General features: G+C 55.7%; 2 protein-coding genes and 1 long non-coding RNA gene across 3 annotated transcripts; 1 reads left to right on the top strand and 2 right to left on the bottom strand.

The window, feature by feature from the left end:
- Positions 1–2,844: 2,844 nt before the first annotated feature.
- On the bottom strand, positions 2,845–9,058 carry LOC140594736 (uncharacterized). Its single transcript, XR_011995952.1, has 3 exons — positions 8,965–9,058; positions 6,674–6,748; positions 2,845–2,929 (listed from the first exon to the last, which is right to left on the bottom strand). It is a non-coding gene; the product is annotated as an uncharacterized lncRNA (long non-coding RNA).
- Positions 9,059–9,911: 853 nt separating this feature from the next.
- On the top strand, positions 9,912–14,938 carry MAPK7 (mitogen-activated protein kinase 7). The gene is made up of 7 exons (XM_026005595.2): positions 9,912–10,100; positions 10,395–10,631; positions 11,244–11,409; positions 12,007–13,085; positions 13,192–13,865; positions 14,262–14,395; positions 14,543–14,938. The coding sequence occupies exons 2-7, from the start codon at positions 10,400–10,402 to the stop codon at positions 14,694–14,696; spliced, it is 2,439 nt and encodes an 812-aa protein (XP_025861380.2). The 5' UTR covers positions 9,912–10,100; positions 10,395–10,399; the 3' UTR covers positions 14,697–14,938.
- Positions 14,939–15,135: 197 nt separating this feature from the next.
- MFAP4 (microfibril associated protein 4) lies at positions 15,136–18,403 on the bottom strand. The gene is made up of 6 exons (XM_026005594.2): positions 18,236–18,403; positions 17,857–17,932; positions 17,446–17,600; positions 16,860–16,956; positions 16,574–16,756; positions 15,136–16,214 (listed from the first exon to the last, which is right to left on the bottom strand). The coding sequence occupies exons 1-6, from the start codon at positions 18,239–18,241 to the stop codon at positions 15,967–15,969; spliced, it is 765 nt and encodes a 254-aa protein (XP_025861379.1). The 5' UTR covers positions 18,242–18,403; the 3' UTR covers positions 15,136–15,966.
- Between the last annotated feature and the right edge of the window lie 361 nt (positions 18,404–18,764).

Below are 18,764 nucleotides of genomic sequence, written 5' to 3'. Positions count from 1 at the left end.
GGGAGCCTGCTTCTCCCTCTGCCTGTGTCTCTGCCTCTCTCTGTGTCTCTCATGAATAAATAAATAAAATTAAAAAAAAAATCCTGAGCTGAGATCAGAAGTAGTACGCCTGACTGACGGAGCCCCCCAGGGCTTTTAATCTTTTGTATTTTATTTTCATTGTATTTTCTCCAAGAGCCACTTTACCAGCATAGCATGAGGGGTAGGAGATGGGTTTAGAGAACTCACCGGGGCCTCAGAGTGATGGATGGTTTTGAGGTGAGGAAGGATGTGAGGTGAATTGTTTTGTTTTTTTTAAAATTTTTTTTTATTTATTTATGATAGTCACACAGAGAGAGAGAGAGAGAGAGAGAGAGAGAGGCAGAGACACAGGCAGAGGGAGAAGCAGGCTCCATGCACTGGGAGCCCGTCGTGGGATTCGATCCCAGGTTTCCAGGATCGCGCCCTGGGCCAAAGGCAGGCGCCAAACCGCTGCGCCACCCAGGGATCCCTGTGAATTGGGTTTTAACAGAGTCTCCGGTCACCATGCAGGGGAGAGACCATGGGCATGTGGGGTGTGGGGGGACCTGGGTCACCAGGGAGGAGGCAGGTGTGGCCATCAAGGTAGGGTTGCCAGATTCAGCCAACTAAAGCACACAATGTGTGCAGTATTTCAGAAATCCATTAACCAAACAACGATCCATTGCTTATCTGAAAGTCCAGCATAACTGAGCATCCTGTGTTTTATCTGGCAGCCCTACCTGTAGGTGCCAGGCAAGAGAAGGTTCTGGAAGGCTTGCTGCTTAGTCCCCGGGTGGGAGCGTCGCTGTGGCCATTCCCCCCTCCCAGGGTGTGCAGAGCAGGATCCCACCAAGCTCCCGCTGTCCCAGCCCACACCCACCCCGTGCCCATTTCCTCCAGCTTTTCCCAGCAGACCTGACAAGGCAGGAAGCAGATCCCAGATGGGGGGCAGGGCTGATCCAACAGGAAACCAGGTGAGCTGTCGTCCACACCCTGGACTTGGCCTCAGACCTCAGGGAAGCTGGCCCCTCTACCTCTCTTCCCTTCTTACCAGTGGGGCAGCCAGGGCTGGGTGGTGGACTTGTCGTCTGGGAGGAGGAAGCTTCTGCAGGGACATGATCTGATCTGTGTTCTCCAAAAGATGTCTCTGGCTGCTGTGCACAGACAGCTGAGCAGGCGAGGGAAGCTGAGAGGATCATGGGTGGCCACTGCAGTAGCCCTGGTGACAGACCAGGGTCGCTGGCACTAGGCTGTGAGCAGGGAAGGCTGTGTGTCTGCTCCTCCAGCTCCCCTACTCACTCAGCTCCAGCTGCAGCTCCCTCACTCTTTCTTCACCACACTAGTGATGCTCCTGCCTCAGGGCCTTTGCACTTGCTGTTCCCTCTGCCGGGACTGCTCTTCCATCCAATCTCCACAGGGCTCATTTCCTCTCCTCCTTCAAATCCTTGCTCAACTGTCACCATCTCTGTCTGGCCCTCAATTTTTTTTTTTTTAAGATTTTATTTATTTATTTATTAGAGACACAGAGAGAGACAGAGACAGAGACAGGCAGAGGGAGAAGCAGGCTCCATGCAGGGAGCCTGACATGGGACTCTGTCCCGGGTCTCCAGGATCAGGCCCTGAGGGGAAGGTGGCGCTAAACCGCTGAGTCACCCCGGCTGCCCTGCTTATGACCTTCTAAGACACTGTATAATTGAGTCAATTTATCCTGCTAAAATCTGAGTTCCTCAGAGTTCCTCTCTCCTCAAAGGGAGAGATTTATGTCTGTCTCATGGCCAAAGCCCCAGAACTGGGAATGGTATCTGGCACACAGTAGGTGCTCTGTGTCATGGCGTCAATGAGTAGAATTTGGATTTGGGTAACCTGTTGGATGAGGTAGATTGGTGGGGGAATAGGTGAGAGGGGAGAAGTGTGAGGGAGAGGGAGGGGGTCACATGACACCCAGGTGCCTGCCCTGGATGGAGGTCGCTGTGAGCTGAGGAGCATCAGGATAGGGAGCTGGTGAGCATGGTATGAGTCCCAGGAATTGGAGGGTTTGCGGGGCGTCGGCAGGGGGACATCTGCAGAGCACTGGCTGTTAGATCTGGAGCTCGGAGACAGAGCTCGGCTGGAGCAGGGTTGAAAGCGGTCAGCGCAGAGATCGGGAGGAGCAGAGTGAGGAGGGGACAGGTGCCGAACCCTGAGATACCAACATTCTGAAGAAGAACAGAAGAGCAGCGGGAGGGGGAGTCAGGAGGGGCGAGGTCCCATGAGGTTGGTCCCTGGGTCAGTCTCCCTCCCAGGCCTGGGATCTTTCTGAGGACAGGGCGGGTACAATTCTCCATCCCACACCCAGGGTGATCATAGGCAGGCCTTGGGAATGTTCCAGAATGGGCAAGGTCAGCCCCAGTGTGTTTGCCCAGCCGCTGGGTTCCCCGGAGGCCAGAGAGGATCGCAGCCCCCACGGTGGGACCCCAGAGCCTGTGACAGTGCTGATGATATCTCCCCTCACCCCACTGTCCCCACCTAGGTCCCCGGGCAGCCTGGGTGGGTTGAGTGGTGAAAGCAGGGGTGAGGAGGGGTGCCAAGAAACCGCAATGGCCTCAAGCTGGAGCCCTCTGGCCGTGAGGTCAGCCCACCCACCCAGGCCTTTGAGGCCAGGGACAGCCTCTTCCCGCAGGCCTCCCGCTCTCCCCTCCACCAAAACCACAGTTGTGTGCAGGCCGGCCTGGGGGTCGTCCCTCCCCTGCGGGAGTGCCCACGGCCACACTGAGCTCAGCTCTGTCACATCCTGTGGCCTGGTGCTGGGCCCCTGGCAGCAGCCCCCTCACACCCCCTCCTGATCCCCCATCCCCAAGTCTGGGAGTTGACAAGCCTGCACCGCATGGATTAAGCATTGGCCACTCGGGTCTCCTGTGTGTAAGGCACTTCCAGGCAGAGATCGTCCCTTCTGGAAGGAAAAATAAATCAAGATGAAATCAGAGAAAGAGAGAGAGACAAACCATAAGAGACTCTTAACTATAGGAAATGAACTGAGGGTCATTGAGGGCGGCGGGCGGGGTGGGGGGTATGGGGTAATTGAGTGACGGGTATGAAGGAGGGCACCTCTTCTAATCAGCACTGGGTGTTACACACAACTGATGAATCACTGCACTCTACCTCCGAAACTAATAATATACTACATCTTAATTAATTGAATTTAAATAAGATTAAATTAAATTTAAAAAAAGAAGAAATCACCCCTTCCTATTTTCCTCCTGACCTATGGAGTGGAGACAGTGTGTCCTGGCCATCATGTGCTGAGGCAAAAAATAGACCAATACAAGCACTGGCAGAAGGAAGGGGTGTGTGTGTGTGTGTCTGTCTGCTTGCGTGTGCAAGCCCCCACGTGTGTTCCCAGAGCGTCTGTCCCAACAGCTTGCATATCCCTGCGTGCGTATTGCTCCTGTGTCTCTGCGTGTGTCTCTGCAACCCCTGTGCATGTGACTGGCAGTGTTCCTGCCAGGGCGTGTCCCTCCCTGTGTGGGTACAAGCATGTCTGTGTTTCCGTGAGCCTAAGTAGACAGGCATGTGTCACGGTGTGACTGAGTCTGGCCGTGGGGCTTGGCGATGCTGAGTGGAGATCCGAGGCTCAGGCCGAAGCTGCCAGCCAGCACCTGCCTCACACCCGGCCCTGCTCGTCACCCGGGAGACACAGGCTCCGGGCCTTGCGCCGCCTTGGCACCTGCTGCCTCTGTGAAAGAGCCTGGGGGTCCCAAAGGCTGGGAGGGATGAGGAGGGCGGTTGCAGTGGGGAGACTGTGGACCCCAAGTAGGGGGATCTAGTTCCCTGCCGGGGCTGCCAACCTTCAGGGGTCCCTAGCAGAGGCCCATCTTGGTCTTGGGCACGAGGGCACCTCCCACCTGCCCTCATGACCAGTAGATCTGGCTTTTCCCCTTTTACCTACGAGCTACCCACTCAGTATCTGCTCTCCACTTTTTCCTTTCTGACAAACCCCCATCTGTGGGGCAGCAATGTGCCTATGGAAGCACTGGATTTCTGAGCCTCCCTTGCACCTGGGGATGGCCTATGACGTGGTTCTAAGACATAAGTGGTGCACATCTGCTGCAGGCTACCAGGAAGGTGTTTGCTCTCTGATGATGGGGGACAGGTGTAGCACCACGTCCTTCTCCCTCCTTCATTCTGTCTGGAACATAAATGTGATGGCTGGATTGCAGCAGCTGTCTTGTAGTCATGAGTTAAGAGGGAAAACATCATAAGGATGATGGCAAAGTGGATAGAGCCTTCATCCCCGACAAGCTAAACCAAGGTCAACAACATTCTTTGGATTTCGGGGCCCCTGGTGGCTCAGTTGGTTCAGGGTCCAACTTTTGCTTTTGGCTCAGATCATGATCTCATCGTCATGGGATTGAGCCCCACGTCAGGTTCCGTGTTCAGTGAGGAGTCTGCTTGAAGACTCTCTCCCTCTGTCCCTCCCCCTACTCCTGTGGGGGCGTGTGTGTGGGTGCACACACTCTCTCACACTCGCAAATAAATTTTTTTATAAAAAGATGCAAAGTACTTTGAGTTTCTCATGATGAAAGAGAAATACATCTTCACATGTTTATGCCATGGTTGGTGCTTTTCTGTTACCTGCAGCCTGATGCAATCTTAACTGATGGTTCCAGCTCTGGGAGAATGGGCCCGCCTGTCCTCCCTACGCCCTAGCTCAGAATCCTTCCCACCTCCAGCTGCTGCCACTAACACCAGGGCCCATGCTCAAATCAGGCCTGGGATCAGTTATAATTTAGACCAACTCCACATTTTCGGTTTTGGAGAGACTCCTCCCTGCATGATGGGAAAATAGACTGCTACCCTCATTACAAAGAAGGGGAGACAGCTTCAGAGAGGGCTGGGGTTGGCCTAAAGTCACCAGCTGAGGGCATCACAACTCGGTCCTTACTTCTGATGAGTTCCATGGGCTTACAGAGGGATTGATTGTCCCCGACTGCCCCCCACCCACCTATCTCCTGGGTGCCTGAAATCCCCCCCTGTTGAGACCAGGCAGTGTCCTTTGCAGGCTCATCCATTAAACTGGCTCCCTACACTTCTGGTGGCAGAGGGGTGTGCATGGGAACATCTGCGATTTCTGCTGGCCCAGTGTCCATCCCATCTTCCTGAAGTCACAGGTTTACTTTTGGAAAATGGGCCTCTGCCGCTCACAGTCTGAGGCTTTTGGCTGGGGCTACAGTCCCCTCCCCTTCCAGAGGGGGAGAGGAGACAACAGTCTGGCCAAGCAGCATGCAGGCACACCTCAGAGAGATTGGGTTCCACTCCAGACCACTACCATAGAGCAAACATCATGACAAAAGGAGTCAAATGAGGGCACCTAGGAGGCTCAGTCGTTAAGTGTCTGCCTTTGGCTTGGGTCATGATCACAGGGTCCTGGGAATGAGCTCCACATCGGGTTTCCTGATCAACGAGGAGTCTGCTTCTCCCCCCGCCCCTCACTCTGCTCATGCTTATGCACGCACTCTCTCTCTGAAATAAATGAAAAAAAATTTTTTAAAGATTTTATTTATTTATTCGTGAGAGACAGAGAGAGAGAAAGAGAGAGAGAGAGAGAGAGGCAGAGACACAGGCAGAGGGAGAAGCGGGCTCCATGCAGGGAGCCCGATGTGGGACTCGATCCCGGGACTCCAGGGGAGTCCTGGGCTGAAGGCAGGCGCTAAACCACTGAGCCAAACCAGGGATCCCAAAACATGAAATCTTAGAGAGAGAGAGAGAGAGAGAGAGAGAGAGAGAGAGACTTCAAAAGCACAAGTGACAAAAGACCAAAATAGGTAAATTGGAATTCATTGCCTTTAAAAATTTTCAAATTTTGAAAACTTTTGTGCTTCATATGATACCATCAAGAAAGTGAAAAGGCAACCCACAGAATGAGAATATTTGTAAATTATGTCTGATAAAGGACTTATATCCAGAATATATAAAGAACTCCTGCAACTCAACAATAAAAGGGGAAATAACATGGGACGCCTGGGTGGTTCAGTGGTTGAGCATCTGCCTTTGGCTCAGGTCATGATCCTGGGGTCCTGGGATCAAGTCCTGCATCACGCTCCCTGCAGGGAGCCTGCTTCTCCCTCTGTCCACGTTTCTGCCTCTCTCTGTCTCTCATGAATAAATAAAAAAAAAATTTTAATCTTTAAAAATAAAATAAAAATGAAGGATTTGAATAGATATTTCTCTCCTAAAAGACAAATGGCCAATAAGCATATGAAAAATGCTCAACATCATTTATCATTAGGGAAATGCAAATCAAAACCATAGTGACATATTACTTCAGGACCCCTAGGATGACTCTAAAAAAAAAAAAAAGAAAGAAAAGGAAAGGAAAGTAATAAGTGGTGGTGAGGGTGAGGATGTGGAAAATTGGAACCCTCAAATATTGCTGGTCAGACTAGCTCTATACCCAAGAGAAATGAAAACATATCCACAAAAAAACTTGTAGATGAATTTCACAGCATCATTGTTGACAACTACCAAAAAGTGGAAACAAACCAAATGTCCATCAACTGATGAATGAACCAGATGCAGTCTATCCATAAAATGGAATATTTTCAGTGTTAGAAAGGAATGAAGTTCTGATACATGCAAAAGGATGAACCTAGAAAACGTGCTATGTGAAAGAAATCAGCCACAAAAGGTCACATACCGTAAGATTCCATTTGTAAGGAAGGTCCAGAATGGCAAGTCCAGAGTCAGAAAGTTGATTAGCACTTGCCAGGGCCTGGGGAGGGGAAATGAGGAGTGACTACTAATGTGGCCTTTTCTGGGGGGTGAGGAAAACATTACAAAACTAGGCTGTGCTTGCACAACTCTTACGGGCATACTAAAAACCACTATATTGTACACTTTGAAGTTTTATAACACATGAATTTTTTAAAAGATTTTTTATTTATTCATTTGAGAGAGAGAGAACAAACAAGGGGAGAGGCAGAGGGAGAAGCAGACTCCCTGTTGAGCTGGAAGCCCGATGTGGGGCTCATCCCAGGATCCCAGGATCATGACCTGAGCTGAAGGCAGACCCTTAACCATCTGAGCCACCCAGGTGCCCCTTTAGCACATGAATTTTACCTCAAAAAGGCTGTTATAAGAAAAGAGGCACCTCTCTGCTTACTGATACTTAATGATTTTTAGGAAAATTAGTTTGCTACCTTGTATATATTAAGGAGGCATTGGATAAGAATGTGTATTTGTGTTTGCTTGTGTTGACTTTGTAGAGACAATAAAAGCAACCACCTGGGGTTAGGACCAAGATTTTTCACTTAAACTTTTTTTTTCAAGATGTACTTATTTGAGAGAGAGAGAAATGAACACAAGCAGGGGAAGAGGCAGAGGGAGAGGGAGAAGCAGACTCCTCCCTGAGCAGGGAGCCTAATGCAGGGCTCAATCCCAGGACCCTGGGACCACGACTACAGCTGAAGGCAGCCACCCAGGCACTCAACTTAAACCTTATAAATTTTGAGCCATGCAAAAATGATTTTTTTCTTAAAGAAATGGTCAGTTGTGTCAGCTGCAGCAGAGCTCTGTAAGGCAAGGACTGAGGAACGTCTGTTGGATTTGACTATAGTCGATTAAGGACTTTTCCGGGACAGAGTCAAGGCCAAGTGGCAGTAGAGACAAGGCAGCTCACAGTGGATTGAAAAGTAGATGAGAATCAGTTTTTGCCAGAAAATGTTGAATAGCCTATAGCTTGTATACTCAGCCTCGCTGAAATATTCATAAAGAAGTAATTAAACATAGTTTTTTAGTCTCTTGTGAGATTTTGTTTTATTCCCGGATGGGACCGGATCATCACGCAGCTGCCCACTCGGTCCCCTGAAAAGATGTGTTTGTGTGTCTTGCTTCTGTAGGCTCTCTACTTACACTGAGGGTCACCGCAGGCCTTAAACTGCACGGATTTCAGAGTTAGGGAAGTCTGTCTACTGTGTCCCCTAAACAAAGGCCATCAAAGAAATATTTTCAGACCTCAGTGACAGAAAATGTTCTTTCCCCAAGTATGCTTTCTTGATTAATATCCAATGCAAACCACATAACAAGATACTTTGGCTTTTTGCTCTGTTGCGAGAAAAATCGGACACAAATTCATAATTCAGCCTTAACTGAGGAGACCCAGATGATCCTTTAAAGTCTAAATATTAGCTGGTTTTCCAGAGGCTGACCTAATACTTAATGTATTTTAATGTATAATCCCAATAAACTTCTGAAAATTCAGTATCCCACCCCCAAAATGTACAGCAAAGCGTTACCAAAAAGAAATTGTCACCATTAGAAGAGGAGGAACTTCTGAGCAGTTAATTTATCTCAATTCAATACAACTGGTGTTAAATTTGGGAAACTGATTGAACTATAAACTTAGCATGTTAAAAGGAAAACACAACAGTGCGGAATAATAAAATAAAAAAAAATTTTTAAAATATTTTATTTATTTGACAGAAAGCACAAGCAGCGGGAACAGCAGAGGAGAGGGGAAAGCAGGCTTCCCTCCAAGCAGAGAGCCCCATGTGGGGCTCGATCCTAAGACCCGGGATCACGACCAGAGCCGATGGAACATTTGTTTCTTGTTTGTTTTTTTAAGGATTTTATTTATTTATTCGTGAGAGACAGAGAGAAGAGAGAGGCAGAGACACAGGCAGAGGGTGAAGCAGGCTCCATGCAGGGAGCACGATGCGGGACTCGATCCCAGGACCTCGGGGTCACGACATGAGCGGAAGGCAGACGCTCAACGACTGAGCCATCCAGGAGTCCCCAAAACAAAGATTTTTTTAAAGTCTGTAGGCTTGCCAAAATTCACTTCTGGTCTGGACCCACTTTTCAGCCTCTAGTCCGTGATGTTAAGGAACAGACCCTGGACCTGGCACTGAGTCTCTACCCACCGAGCACTACTCGGGGCCAAGGAAGAGCCCCCAGAGCCCCCGTTCCTCTGCTTCGCAGTCTCCGTACCTTCGCCTCGATTCCCCAGCTTTCTTCTCACTTGGCGGCACCACCCCCTTTGCTCCAAAAGGCTGTTCCTCACTGCACCACCTGGAGCTCCCCGCTGCAAACCTTGCCTCCGCACTAAGGTTCGGACGGCCCCGCCCCGGAGTCGCCGCTGCCTTCTCAGGGAAGGCTCTACCAATCAGCCACCGGGCCGTGGAGCGGGGCGGGCACCTGGACCCCGCGCAGGGGTAGAGGCCGGACGCCCCGCCCGCTGTCCCCTTGAGCTCGGCAGCAGCCCGCGGCGCGGGAGCCCTGGGACGGAGCCACCCAGCGGAGGGACCACGGCGGAGGCCGGGAAAACCCGAGCAGAGGCCCCGGGCCGCCGGAAGCTCAGCCGCCGGAAGTCAGTGGCGGCTTCAGGCCGGGCGCTCTAGAATCCCGGAGGCCCAGGGTCTCTGTGGTTGGATGCGTCCGATCACTCTCTACTCTGGGTGGCGCCTTCCCGGAGCTCCCGGGGCCGATGGGGAAAATGAGGAGGTGGAGCATAGTTCCTCGGGCGATGAGGACTGACAGGGGAACAGGGGCCTCAACGAGGGGGATTTCTTGAGCCGGCCAACGAGGTAACAGACCCACGCACCTGAGCGCCGCCGCACCCCCGGGACCTGCCGCAGTCAACCCCGCGGATGGCGGTGCGCACGCACGCACGGGGGCGTTACCTTCCATTAGCGCGGCGCCCGGGGCTGCTAGCGCGCATGCGTCAGAAGACTGAGCTGGGCGGGGAGCCTGCGAAGCGCCGAGCGCCCTTTGGGCGGCTCCTGCGGGCAAGCTGGACAGCGGCGGGGGCGCGCGCGGGCGGGCGCGCGCGGGGGCGTGGTTTCCTCTGCAGGTGGCCTCGGATTGGACGCAGCAAGTCGGAGGGGTGGGAACCTCCGCAGAGAGCGCCCAGCGATTGGCCAGGGGCTGGAGGGAGCGTGATCTTGGGAGGCGGGGCGGGGGGACCGGCGGGGTAGAGCGCGGCGCTGAGGTGGTGGCGGCGGCCTTGAACAAGTGAGCGAGCGACTCTCGGAGTATCCCTCCACGGGGAACGGGAGCCCGGGGACGCAGGGAGCGCCGGCGACCTCCGAAGGCCGGGAGGACGCGTCGGAGTGAGGTGCCATTCGGTGAGTGTTGACCGAGAAAAGCGAAGTGCCCCGCCCCTCCCTTTCTTCCTGGACCGCGCCTGGCGGCGCCTCCCCCACCTCCCACCCTGCATTCCACCCTGGACCTGAGCTCTGGGTTCCAAGTCCGGGTGTGGGACGACTACTACGTGCCAGCCGCTCTCTTTCGCTCCCTACCTGGCCCCCGTTGGCTGAGGGAACTTGGAAATTCCCTGGTCCTGCTCCCCAGCCTCCCAGATGGGAAACTGAGGCCTGGGAGCGGGCGGCGGGCCCCTCCTCACCAGCGTCTCCACACAGAAGCCATGGCTGAACCCCTGAAGGAGGAAGAGGGCGACGACGGTTCTGGGGAGCCCCCCGGGCCGGTGAAGGCGGAACCCACCAACAACGCTGCCTGTGTAGCGGCCAAGAACCTGGCCCTGCTCAAAGCCCGCTCCTTCGATGTGACCTTCGACGTGGGGGACGAGTACGAGATCATCGAGACCATAGGCAACGGGGCCTATGGGGTGGTGTCCTCCGCGCGCCGCCGTCTCACGGGTGAGCTTCCCTGTTGTGCACCGCTTACAGATGTGGAAGCGGGCCCCAGAGAGTGAGAAGCCTGCCCCGTCTCAGCCCGGAAGGAAACCTGGGATCCAAATTCTGGATCAAGTCAGCAGATACCGGTTAGGTGCCTCCTGGATGCCGGGGTCTGTGTTGGGAAACTGCTATGGTGGTTTTGCCTATTTCTTTAGAAGAGTGGCAATCTCAGACCAGAATGCAGATCCTGTCTTTGGTTTCTAAAAGTCTTTGGAGCCAGAGACTGGTGTAAGGAATTGGTGGTGGGATGCGAAAGGTCTGAGATGGAGAGAGTGTAGGGAGGTAGTTGAGCACAGGCATTAGAATCGAGCCTACCACTAATTCCAACAAGTTGCTGAGCCAGGTTTTCATCATTTTCAACTTTGAGCCGTCGGTATCCATCTCAGGATAGATGTGAAGGGAAAATCTGATAACATCCGTAAGGTGCTTAGTGCGGGCCTTGGCATGTAGTAGGTTCTTGCTATTCAGTATATGGTAACAGCCTTCTAGAAGGAAGATGTTGAAAGGGGCCTTTTGCCAATCTGCAGCTACTCTAAGGTACCTCATGGTATCTGCCTTTTTCCTGCTCCCCAGGCCAGCAGGTGGCCATTAAGAAGATCCCTAATGCTTTTGACGTGGTCACCAATGCCAAGCGGACCCTCAGGGAGCTGAAGATCCTCAAACACTTCAAGCACGACAACATCATCGCCATCAAGGACATCTTGAGGCCCACTGTGCCATATGGGGAGTTCAAATCTGTGTAAGGAGCAGGGATGGAAGAGGAAGGCAGAGGTGGGATCTGAAGTTTTCGAAGGGCAACTGAACCTAATGTAAGGCAGGCTGGGAAAGTTCCCATTATTCCAGGACCAGTGTCCCTTAGGGCTTTGCTGGGGACAGCTGCAGTTGCTCAAGAAGAGTGCAGGTGGTTACCGTTTTATAGAATCTTGGTAGGTAGGAAGACCAATATAAGATGTTCATATAGTAACTGCACTCTTCTACTCTCATAGCAGATATTGCTAGTCAATCATAGAGCATTTTCTTAAAAAAATGGGTAAGGCTTCACAGTTTTCAGAGTCTTTCAGGCAGCCATACCAAACAATGGAGATGGCCTCCAAACTAAACTTATTGGCCAGCCCTGGTTTAGTCCAACCCCATCGTTTCTTTGATGGGGAAACTAGATCTAGAGAGAAGAGTGACTTAACTTCATGGAAACATTAGAGAAAATCTAGAATCTTCATACCATCCCATTGACCCCTGCGGCATGTGAAGATGAGGCTATTACCTGTCGAGCCGGGAGGCTGTAGTGAGGCTGGAGTGTGGGCAAGGTAGCCATGCTTATCTTTCTTGTCCCCTCTAGCTATGTGGTCCTGGACCTGATGGAGAGTGACCTGCACCAGATCATCCACTCCTCCCAGCCACTCACTCTGGAACATGTGCGCTACTTCCTGTATCAGCTGCTTCGGGGCCTCAAGTACATGCACTCGGCTCAGGTCATCCACCGCGACCTCAAGCCCTCCAACCTGTTGGTGAATGAGAATTGTGAGCTCAAGATTGGCGACTTTGGCATGGCCCGTGGCCTGTGCACCTCACCTGCTGAACACCAGTACTTCATGACTGAGTATGTGGCCACACGCTGGTACCGTGCTCCTGAGCTCATGCTCTCACTGCATGAGTACACCCAGGCTATCGACCTGTGGTCTGTGGGCTGCATCTTTGGTGAGATGCTAGCCCGGCGCCAGCTCTTCCCAGGCAAAAATTATGTACACCAGCTGCAGCTGATCATGATGGTGCTGGGTACCCCATCACCAGCTGTAATCCAGGCTGTGGGGGCTGAGAGAGTGCGGGCCTACATCCAGAGCCTGCCACCACGTCAGGCTGTGCCCTGGGAGACAGTGTATCCAGGGGCCGACCGCCAAGCCCTGTCACTGCTGGGACGCATGTTGCGTTTCGAGCCTAGCGCCCGCATCTCTGCAGCTGCTGCCCTTCGCCACCCCTTCCTGGCCAAGTACCATGACCCTGATGATGAGCCTGACTGTGCCCCACCTTTTGATTTTGCTTTTGACCGTGAAGCCCTCACTCGGGAGCGCATTAAGGAGGCTATAGTGGCGGAGATCGAGGACTTCCACGCACGACGTGAGGGCATCCGCCAACAGATCCGCTTCCAGCCTTCCCTGCAGCCTGTGGCCAGTGAGCCTGGCTGCCCTGATGTTGAGATGCCCAGTCCCTGGGCTCCCAGCGGGGACTGTGCCATGGAGTCACCTCCACCGGCTCCACCACCGTGTCCTGGCCCTGCACCTGACACCATTGATCTGACCCTGCAACCACCCCTGCCAACCAGTGAACCAGCCCCTCCGAAGAAGGAGGGTGCCATCTCAGACAACACCAAGGCAGCCCTCAAAGCCGCCCTGCTCAAGTCCTTGCGGAGCCGGCTCCGAGGTGCCTTGCGGAGGCAGCAGCTGGCCAGGGAGCGGGGTTGCAGAGGGGTACTCCCAGTTTGGACAGGCCGCAGACTCTTACCTTCTCCTTGCCAACTTCTCTGCAGATGGCCCCAGTGCTCCTCTGGAAGCTCCTGAGCCTCGAAAGCCGGTGACTGCCCAGGAGCGTCAGCGGGAGCGGGAGGAGAAACGGCGGAGGCGGCAAGAGCGAGCCAAGGAGCGGGAGAAACGGCGGCAGGAGCGGGAACGCAAGGAGCGGGGGGCCGGGACCTCTGGGGGTCCCTCCACCGATCCCCTGGCTGGGCTGGTGCTCAGTGACAATGACCGCAGCCTGCTGGAGCGTTGGACTCGCATGGCCCGGCCCGCAGCCCCCACAGCAGCCCCAGCCCCAACCCCAGCCCCAGCCCCAGCCCATGCCCCAGTCCCAGCACCCACCCCAGCTCAGCCCAGCAGTCCTCCTGCTGCCCCCCCACCAAAACCTGCAGGCTCCCCCACTGGTCCTGTACCGCAGCCTGCTTGCCAAGCCCCTGGGCCTGCTCCTCACCCCGCCAGCCCTCTGGGGCCTGTCCCTGGCCCAGCTCCACTCCAGACTGCCACCCCTAGCCTCTTGGCTCCCCCCGCACTTGTGCCACCCTCTGGGCTGCCTGGCCCCGGTGCCGTAGCTGTGCTGCCTTACTTCCCATCTGGCCCGCCCCCTCCAGAGCCCGGAGGGGCCCCTCAGCCCTCCACCTCAGAATCCCCTGACGTCAACCTGGTCACTCAGCAGCTGTCCAAGTCACAGGTGAGAGGCTGTGGAGACACCTGGATCTGGGCCCAGGGAAAATGGATTTGAGAAGTCCTTGCTGTTTGGTGGGGGCGGGGGGACAGGAGAGGCTTCAGTGTACCTTTATTCCATGAAAACTGAGTGGCAAATGGGGTTTTATCCCTGAACTTGTCATCTTGCTCTTAGAAGGAGCTCAATGCCAATGAACCGGTTGGGAGACGACTAAGATCGTCTTCCTAAGTTATGCCTGGCCTGCAGACAGGCCCTTGACCGGCATTCAGCAATTGTCCAGGCTGGTGCTGTCCCCAACGGCTGTCCAGGCAAAGTCACTGGAAGGGTTGGGACAGAGCTGCGGGATAACCTCTGTCTGCTCTTGATACTGCCTGTGTTGTAACCTGCCGTCGCCCGTTGCAGGTGGAGGACCCCTTGCCCCCAGTCTTCTCGGGCACTCCAAAGGGCAGTGGGGCCGGCTATGGTGTTGGCTTTGACCTGGAGGAATTCCTAAACCAGTCTTTTGACATGGGAGTGGCTGACGGGCCACAGGATGGGTAAGATGGCTGGACCAAGCTTCTGGAATGGGCCTGTGGGTAGGGTTTCCTGGTGCAGGAGGAGCTTGCCTGTGGGATGGGCAAGGAGCCAGCCTAGGCTAACAGGGCCTCTCCCCTCCGCTCTCCCTGCTTCCCTTTTTCCTGCAGCCAGGCAGACTCAGCCTCACTCTCGGCTTCCCTGCTTGCTGACTGGCTGGAGGGCCACGGCATGAACCCTGCCGACATTGAGTCCCTGCAGCGTGAGATCCAGATGGATTCCCCGATGCTGCTGGCTGACCTGCCGGACCTCCAGGAGCCCTGAGGTCCACAGCCTGTGCCTTGCTGCCCGGGGCGGACCCAGCTACAAGACTCATTTCCAAGAGCTGGAGCCTTGGGCCCAGCAGTGGAAGCTCAGCTTCGATTATTCTGCAGGTTCATCTCAGACACACTCTGCAGCCTTAAGCAGCCACCTGAGCCACCGCCAAGCCATGGCAGGATCAGGAAACCTCTACTCCCTGAGCGATCCTTTTCAGTATTGTATTTTTATTATAATTATTATTATTATATTAATATTGTGATGCAGTCTTTTTGCCATCAAAATGAGGCCTGTGAAATATAAGGTTCCCTTTAGGGCCTAACTCTAGGTGTCTTTTTAGAGTTGAGGTCAGGGTGTTGTCAGTAGGGGAGCAAGGAGGAGCCAGGTTCTTGTATTTGAGACCCAAGCAAACACGATTGCATGCATGACAGACAGCCAAAGCCAGTTCATTCAGATCCTGAGCTTTATTGAGATCTTCACTCCCCACCTGCTTACAGCCCCTCAGAGGTTGTCCTCTGCCCACCCCCTACCCCCCCACCATGGTCAGACCTCAACTCTAGGGCCGGTGGGGGGACCTGGTATCTATGCCTACCTTGACTGTAGCTGTTTTAGAGTGGCGTGCAGTAGCTGTGGTGACATACGGTTTTAGCATTGAGCTTTGGGGGGCTGGGACAGGCGGGTGGGAGCAGCAGAGTAGGGCCATGAGGTGGGGGTGGGGGTCCATGGTGCTCCCCACTAGGGAATGAGTTGTGGGAGGGAGGCCAAGGGTGGGGAGATGCTCTGAGGACAATGGGGGGCATGCTGGGGTGTGGCAGCGGTGGCCACGCACGGGTGGCCTGGCATCCACGACACCAGCTCAGTCTAGCATACTGGGGGGGCCCCAGTTGGAGGAGTCCACAGCAAGGAAGCTCACCAAGGTGGTACACAAAAGCCACAGCCTTGGAGTGTAGCTCCCGGCTCTCCACCTTTGGGGGAGGGCAGAGGCAAGCTAGAGTCTCGTGGAGCCTGGTCGGGTCCAGGGGGGAATGGCCGTGCCTTTCCGAGGGGCCCCAGGAGAACTGCTGGCCCCATAGCTATAGGTGAGGTGCGGAAGGCCTGGCTTTGAGATGGACACCCTGGGTGTGACAGGACCCACTGGGGCTAGAACCACAAGGCCCCCACCGTGGGAAGCAGGTGCTAAGAGAGCAGCGGGCAGGGGTGGGGTGGGGTGCAGAGGGGCCCTTGTGGAGACCAGGAGCAGCCAGGGGAGGCTCAGGGCCTGATGGGGGCCAGCCCCTCAGGCCCGGCGGATTTTCATCTCGGTGCGCTTGAGGGAGTAGTAGAAGCCCTTCCACTGGGCCCAGTTGATGCCATTAGCATAGGAGAGGTGGGAGCCACCCAGGTAGAAGCCGTTGAGGTTGGCAAAGTGGCAGCTGCGGAACCAGAAGGCTCCCGAGGAGAGGGCCGCGCAGTTCTGCACAAAGAGGTCCTGGTCCCGGTCGAAGGTGGAGAACTTCTGGCCGCTGTGGTAGGACAGGGAGTCGCCTGGCAGAGGGGTGGAGGGATGGGGCTGCTGAGTCAGGGAGCCAGCCCCAAGCTGGCGTCAGGTGGGGGGCGGGTGGAGTGTGACAAGAGTGACGCTGTGAGAGGCATCACGTGGCAGCCTGGCAGGATGGGGCGCCCTCCCCAAGCTGGCTTTTGCATGAAGAGAAACAGCTGCTCCTCACAGGGCTCCCTGGAGTGAGTGGACACGGCTTCTCCCAGGGCCCAGGTCCAACCTGGGTGGGAGCCAGCACGATCCTTCGGGGACTCGAGGGGGAAGGAAGGGGTCGGGGGCCCAGCGGGCAGTGCCAGCCCTGCCTTCTCTCCCGATGGCCGCTGGTGAGGCAGGCAGCAGGGGATACCTGCCCCGCCGTCCTCGAAGCCTGCCACGTAAAGGGTGTAGCCATCCTCCTCGGCACTGACCGCGTTGGGCGAGATAGAGAATTCGGCGTACTTGGCGGAGGCCGTGTTGTTCTCAAAGTCCTCCAGGTCCACTCGCAGCTCGTACTTCTGCTTCAGCGTCAGGAGGTGCAGGTTCTGCAGCCCTGGGGGTGTGGGGGTGTGGGTAGGGGGCACCTGGTTAGCAGAGCCCTGGCTCCTGGCTCGGGGCAGCTCTCAGCCCATGGGTGTCCCCTGCCCCCTCCTTACCCAGCCAGTACTCCCCGTCGGCACGGCCGAAGCCCAGCTTGTAGTCGTTCCAGCCCCGGAAGAAACTCACTGAGCCATTGAATCTCTTCTGGAAAACCTGGAGTAGAGGACAGGCCTGGACCATCAAGAGTCCCAGGGGCGGGAGCCTCACCCAGGCATGGACCTGGTGATGCTGAGGGCATTTTGGTAAAAGACTGAGCTGGGCCCCGAAACAAGGCACACGCTGGCCCCAGGCCCCTCAGTGAGCAGCTCCTGGGCGCCAGGCGCAAAGGTGAAGGAAGGAGTTGTTCTAGAGTCAGGCTCCTGGTAGTCAATCCCGGCGGGGGCTGTGTGACCTTGGGCAAATTATTCACCTCTCTGGGTTTCAGTTCCTCTGTACAGGGTCCCTATCTCCCAGAACCATTGCAAGGATATAGGCACTAACCTGCCTCAGGCACCTAGAATTCAGTGTTGGCAGCAGCTCACACGCTATGCTGTGGCTATTATGAGCTCCATTTTAGAGATGGAAAAACTGAAGTGCACGGAGGTTAAGCCTAGGCGCACGGCCAGGACCAGAACCAGGCCTCTGTTCCCCCGACCCACTCACCGTCCACTTTCCGCCCGCAGTGGTCATGTCACAGAAGACCGGCACGGGCACGCTGGGGCCCGAGGGGTAGATGAGGTACACACCGTCCACCTGGTACCCCTGCGCGTAGACGTCATCACAGTCCAGGGGCTGCGGAAGGCAAGGCTTCTCCAGAGCTGGGGGCAGGGGCAGGGAGGGTGAGGGGAGGGGGACCAAGGCGCAGCCTGCCCCTCAGCACCCTGCAGTTTGCCTCCGTCCCTAGGGTCACCAGAAATCAAGATCTCCTTTGGGGCGTGGGGGAGGATGCTCCACCTGCCCCGGGGTGGAGGAGAGGAGATGGCCTCCGGCAGGACTCAGCCCTGAGGCTGGACTCCCAGAAATGATGGTTCCCAGGAACCTCTCCTCCCCCAACCTACTGGCTGGGCCGCTTACCGTCTCCCCGGATCCCGGAGATCTGGGGGGCGCAGGGGGGTGTGCAGAGAAGCAGCAACGGCAGAGCCAGGAGAACCTGGGACAGGATGACAGGGTCACCACCTACTGCAGCCCCCCTCGTGCCTCCTCCAGCCCCAGAGCCCCTGGCGCACTCTGCACTTGGCCCTCATGTGAACCGCCCCCTGCTGGGAACCCCTTGCCTGCCCTTTGGCCCCTCTTTCCCTCCCTCTTCCCACGCCTGAGAAACCGGTCTCTGGGACAGACTGGAGCCCCCCTGGCTTCAGTTTCAAGTGGATCGCTTCCCAGCGCCGTATCTGGTGCGGGTCCTCTTCCCCCAGCGGCTCAGGTCCACGGTGCCCAGAGTCCCCGGCCCCAGTACCTTCATGCTGCCAGTTCAGCTCGGAGCGGCTGGGTGTCTGCTGCCCCAGACTGCGCCCCAGACTGCACCCGCCCACAGTTATGTGCTGGGCCCTGGCCAGGCGCCCCGGCCCCACCCCCTGGAGCTGCAGAGCCCCCCTCTCCCCTTCCCGGCACCGCACCAGCATCTGCTTCCACGGTCAGGGGAGCCAAGGGGGCCCGGGGAGGTGGGGCCGGGCCTGGGGGCCACCTGCGTCTCATTAGGTTTGTCGGGGGCAGGGCAGTGGGGATCTCACTCCCCACTGAGTCACACTGCTCCCTGGGGCGCCTCTACACCCACCACCTGGACCTGTGGAACCCTTGGCACCCCCAACCCAGCCCCTGCTTCCTGATCCACCCCCCCCCCACCCCCCGCCCTACAGATGTCTGTTTATTTTCTCCTTCCTTGGCCTGTGTTTCATCAGTCTTTGGGGGAAGGCTAAGGAGTGGTGGGGAGGGTTCTTGGGAGGGGAGGCCTGTTCTGGGGGCGCAGAAGGCTGGGGAGGCAGCTT

This window comes from Vulpes vulpes, chromosome 12 (genome assembly GCF_048418805.1).
Source record: "Vulpes vulpes isolate BD-2025 chromosome 12, VulVul3, whole genome shotgun sequence".
NCBI classification, from domain to species: Eukaryota; Metazoa; Chordata; class Mammalia; order Carnivora; family Canidae; genus Vulpes; species Vulpes vulpes.
This window is presented reverse-complemented; position numbering and strand designations above follow the sequence as displayed.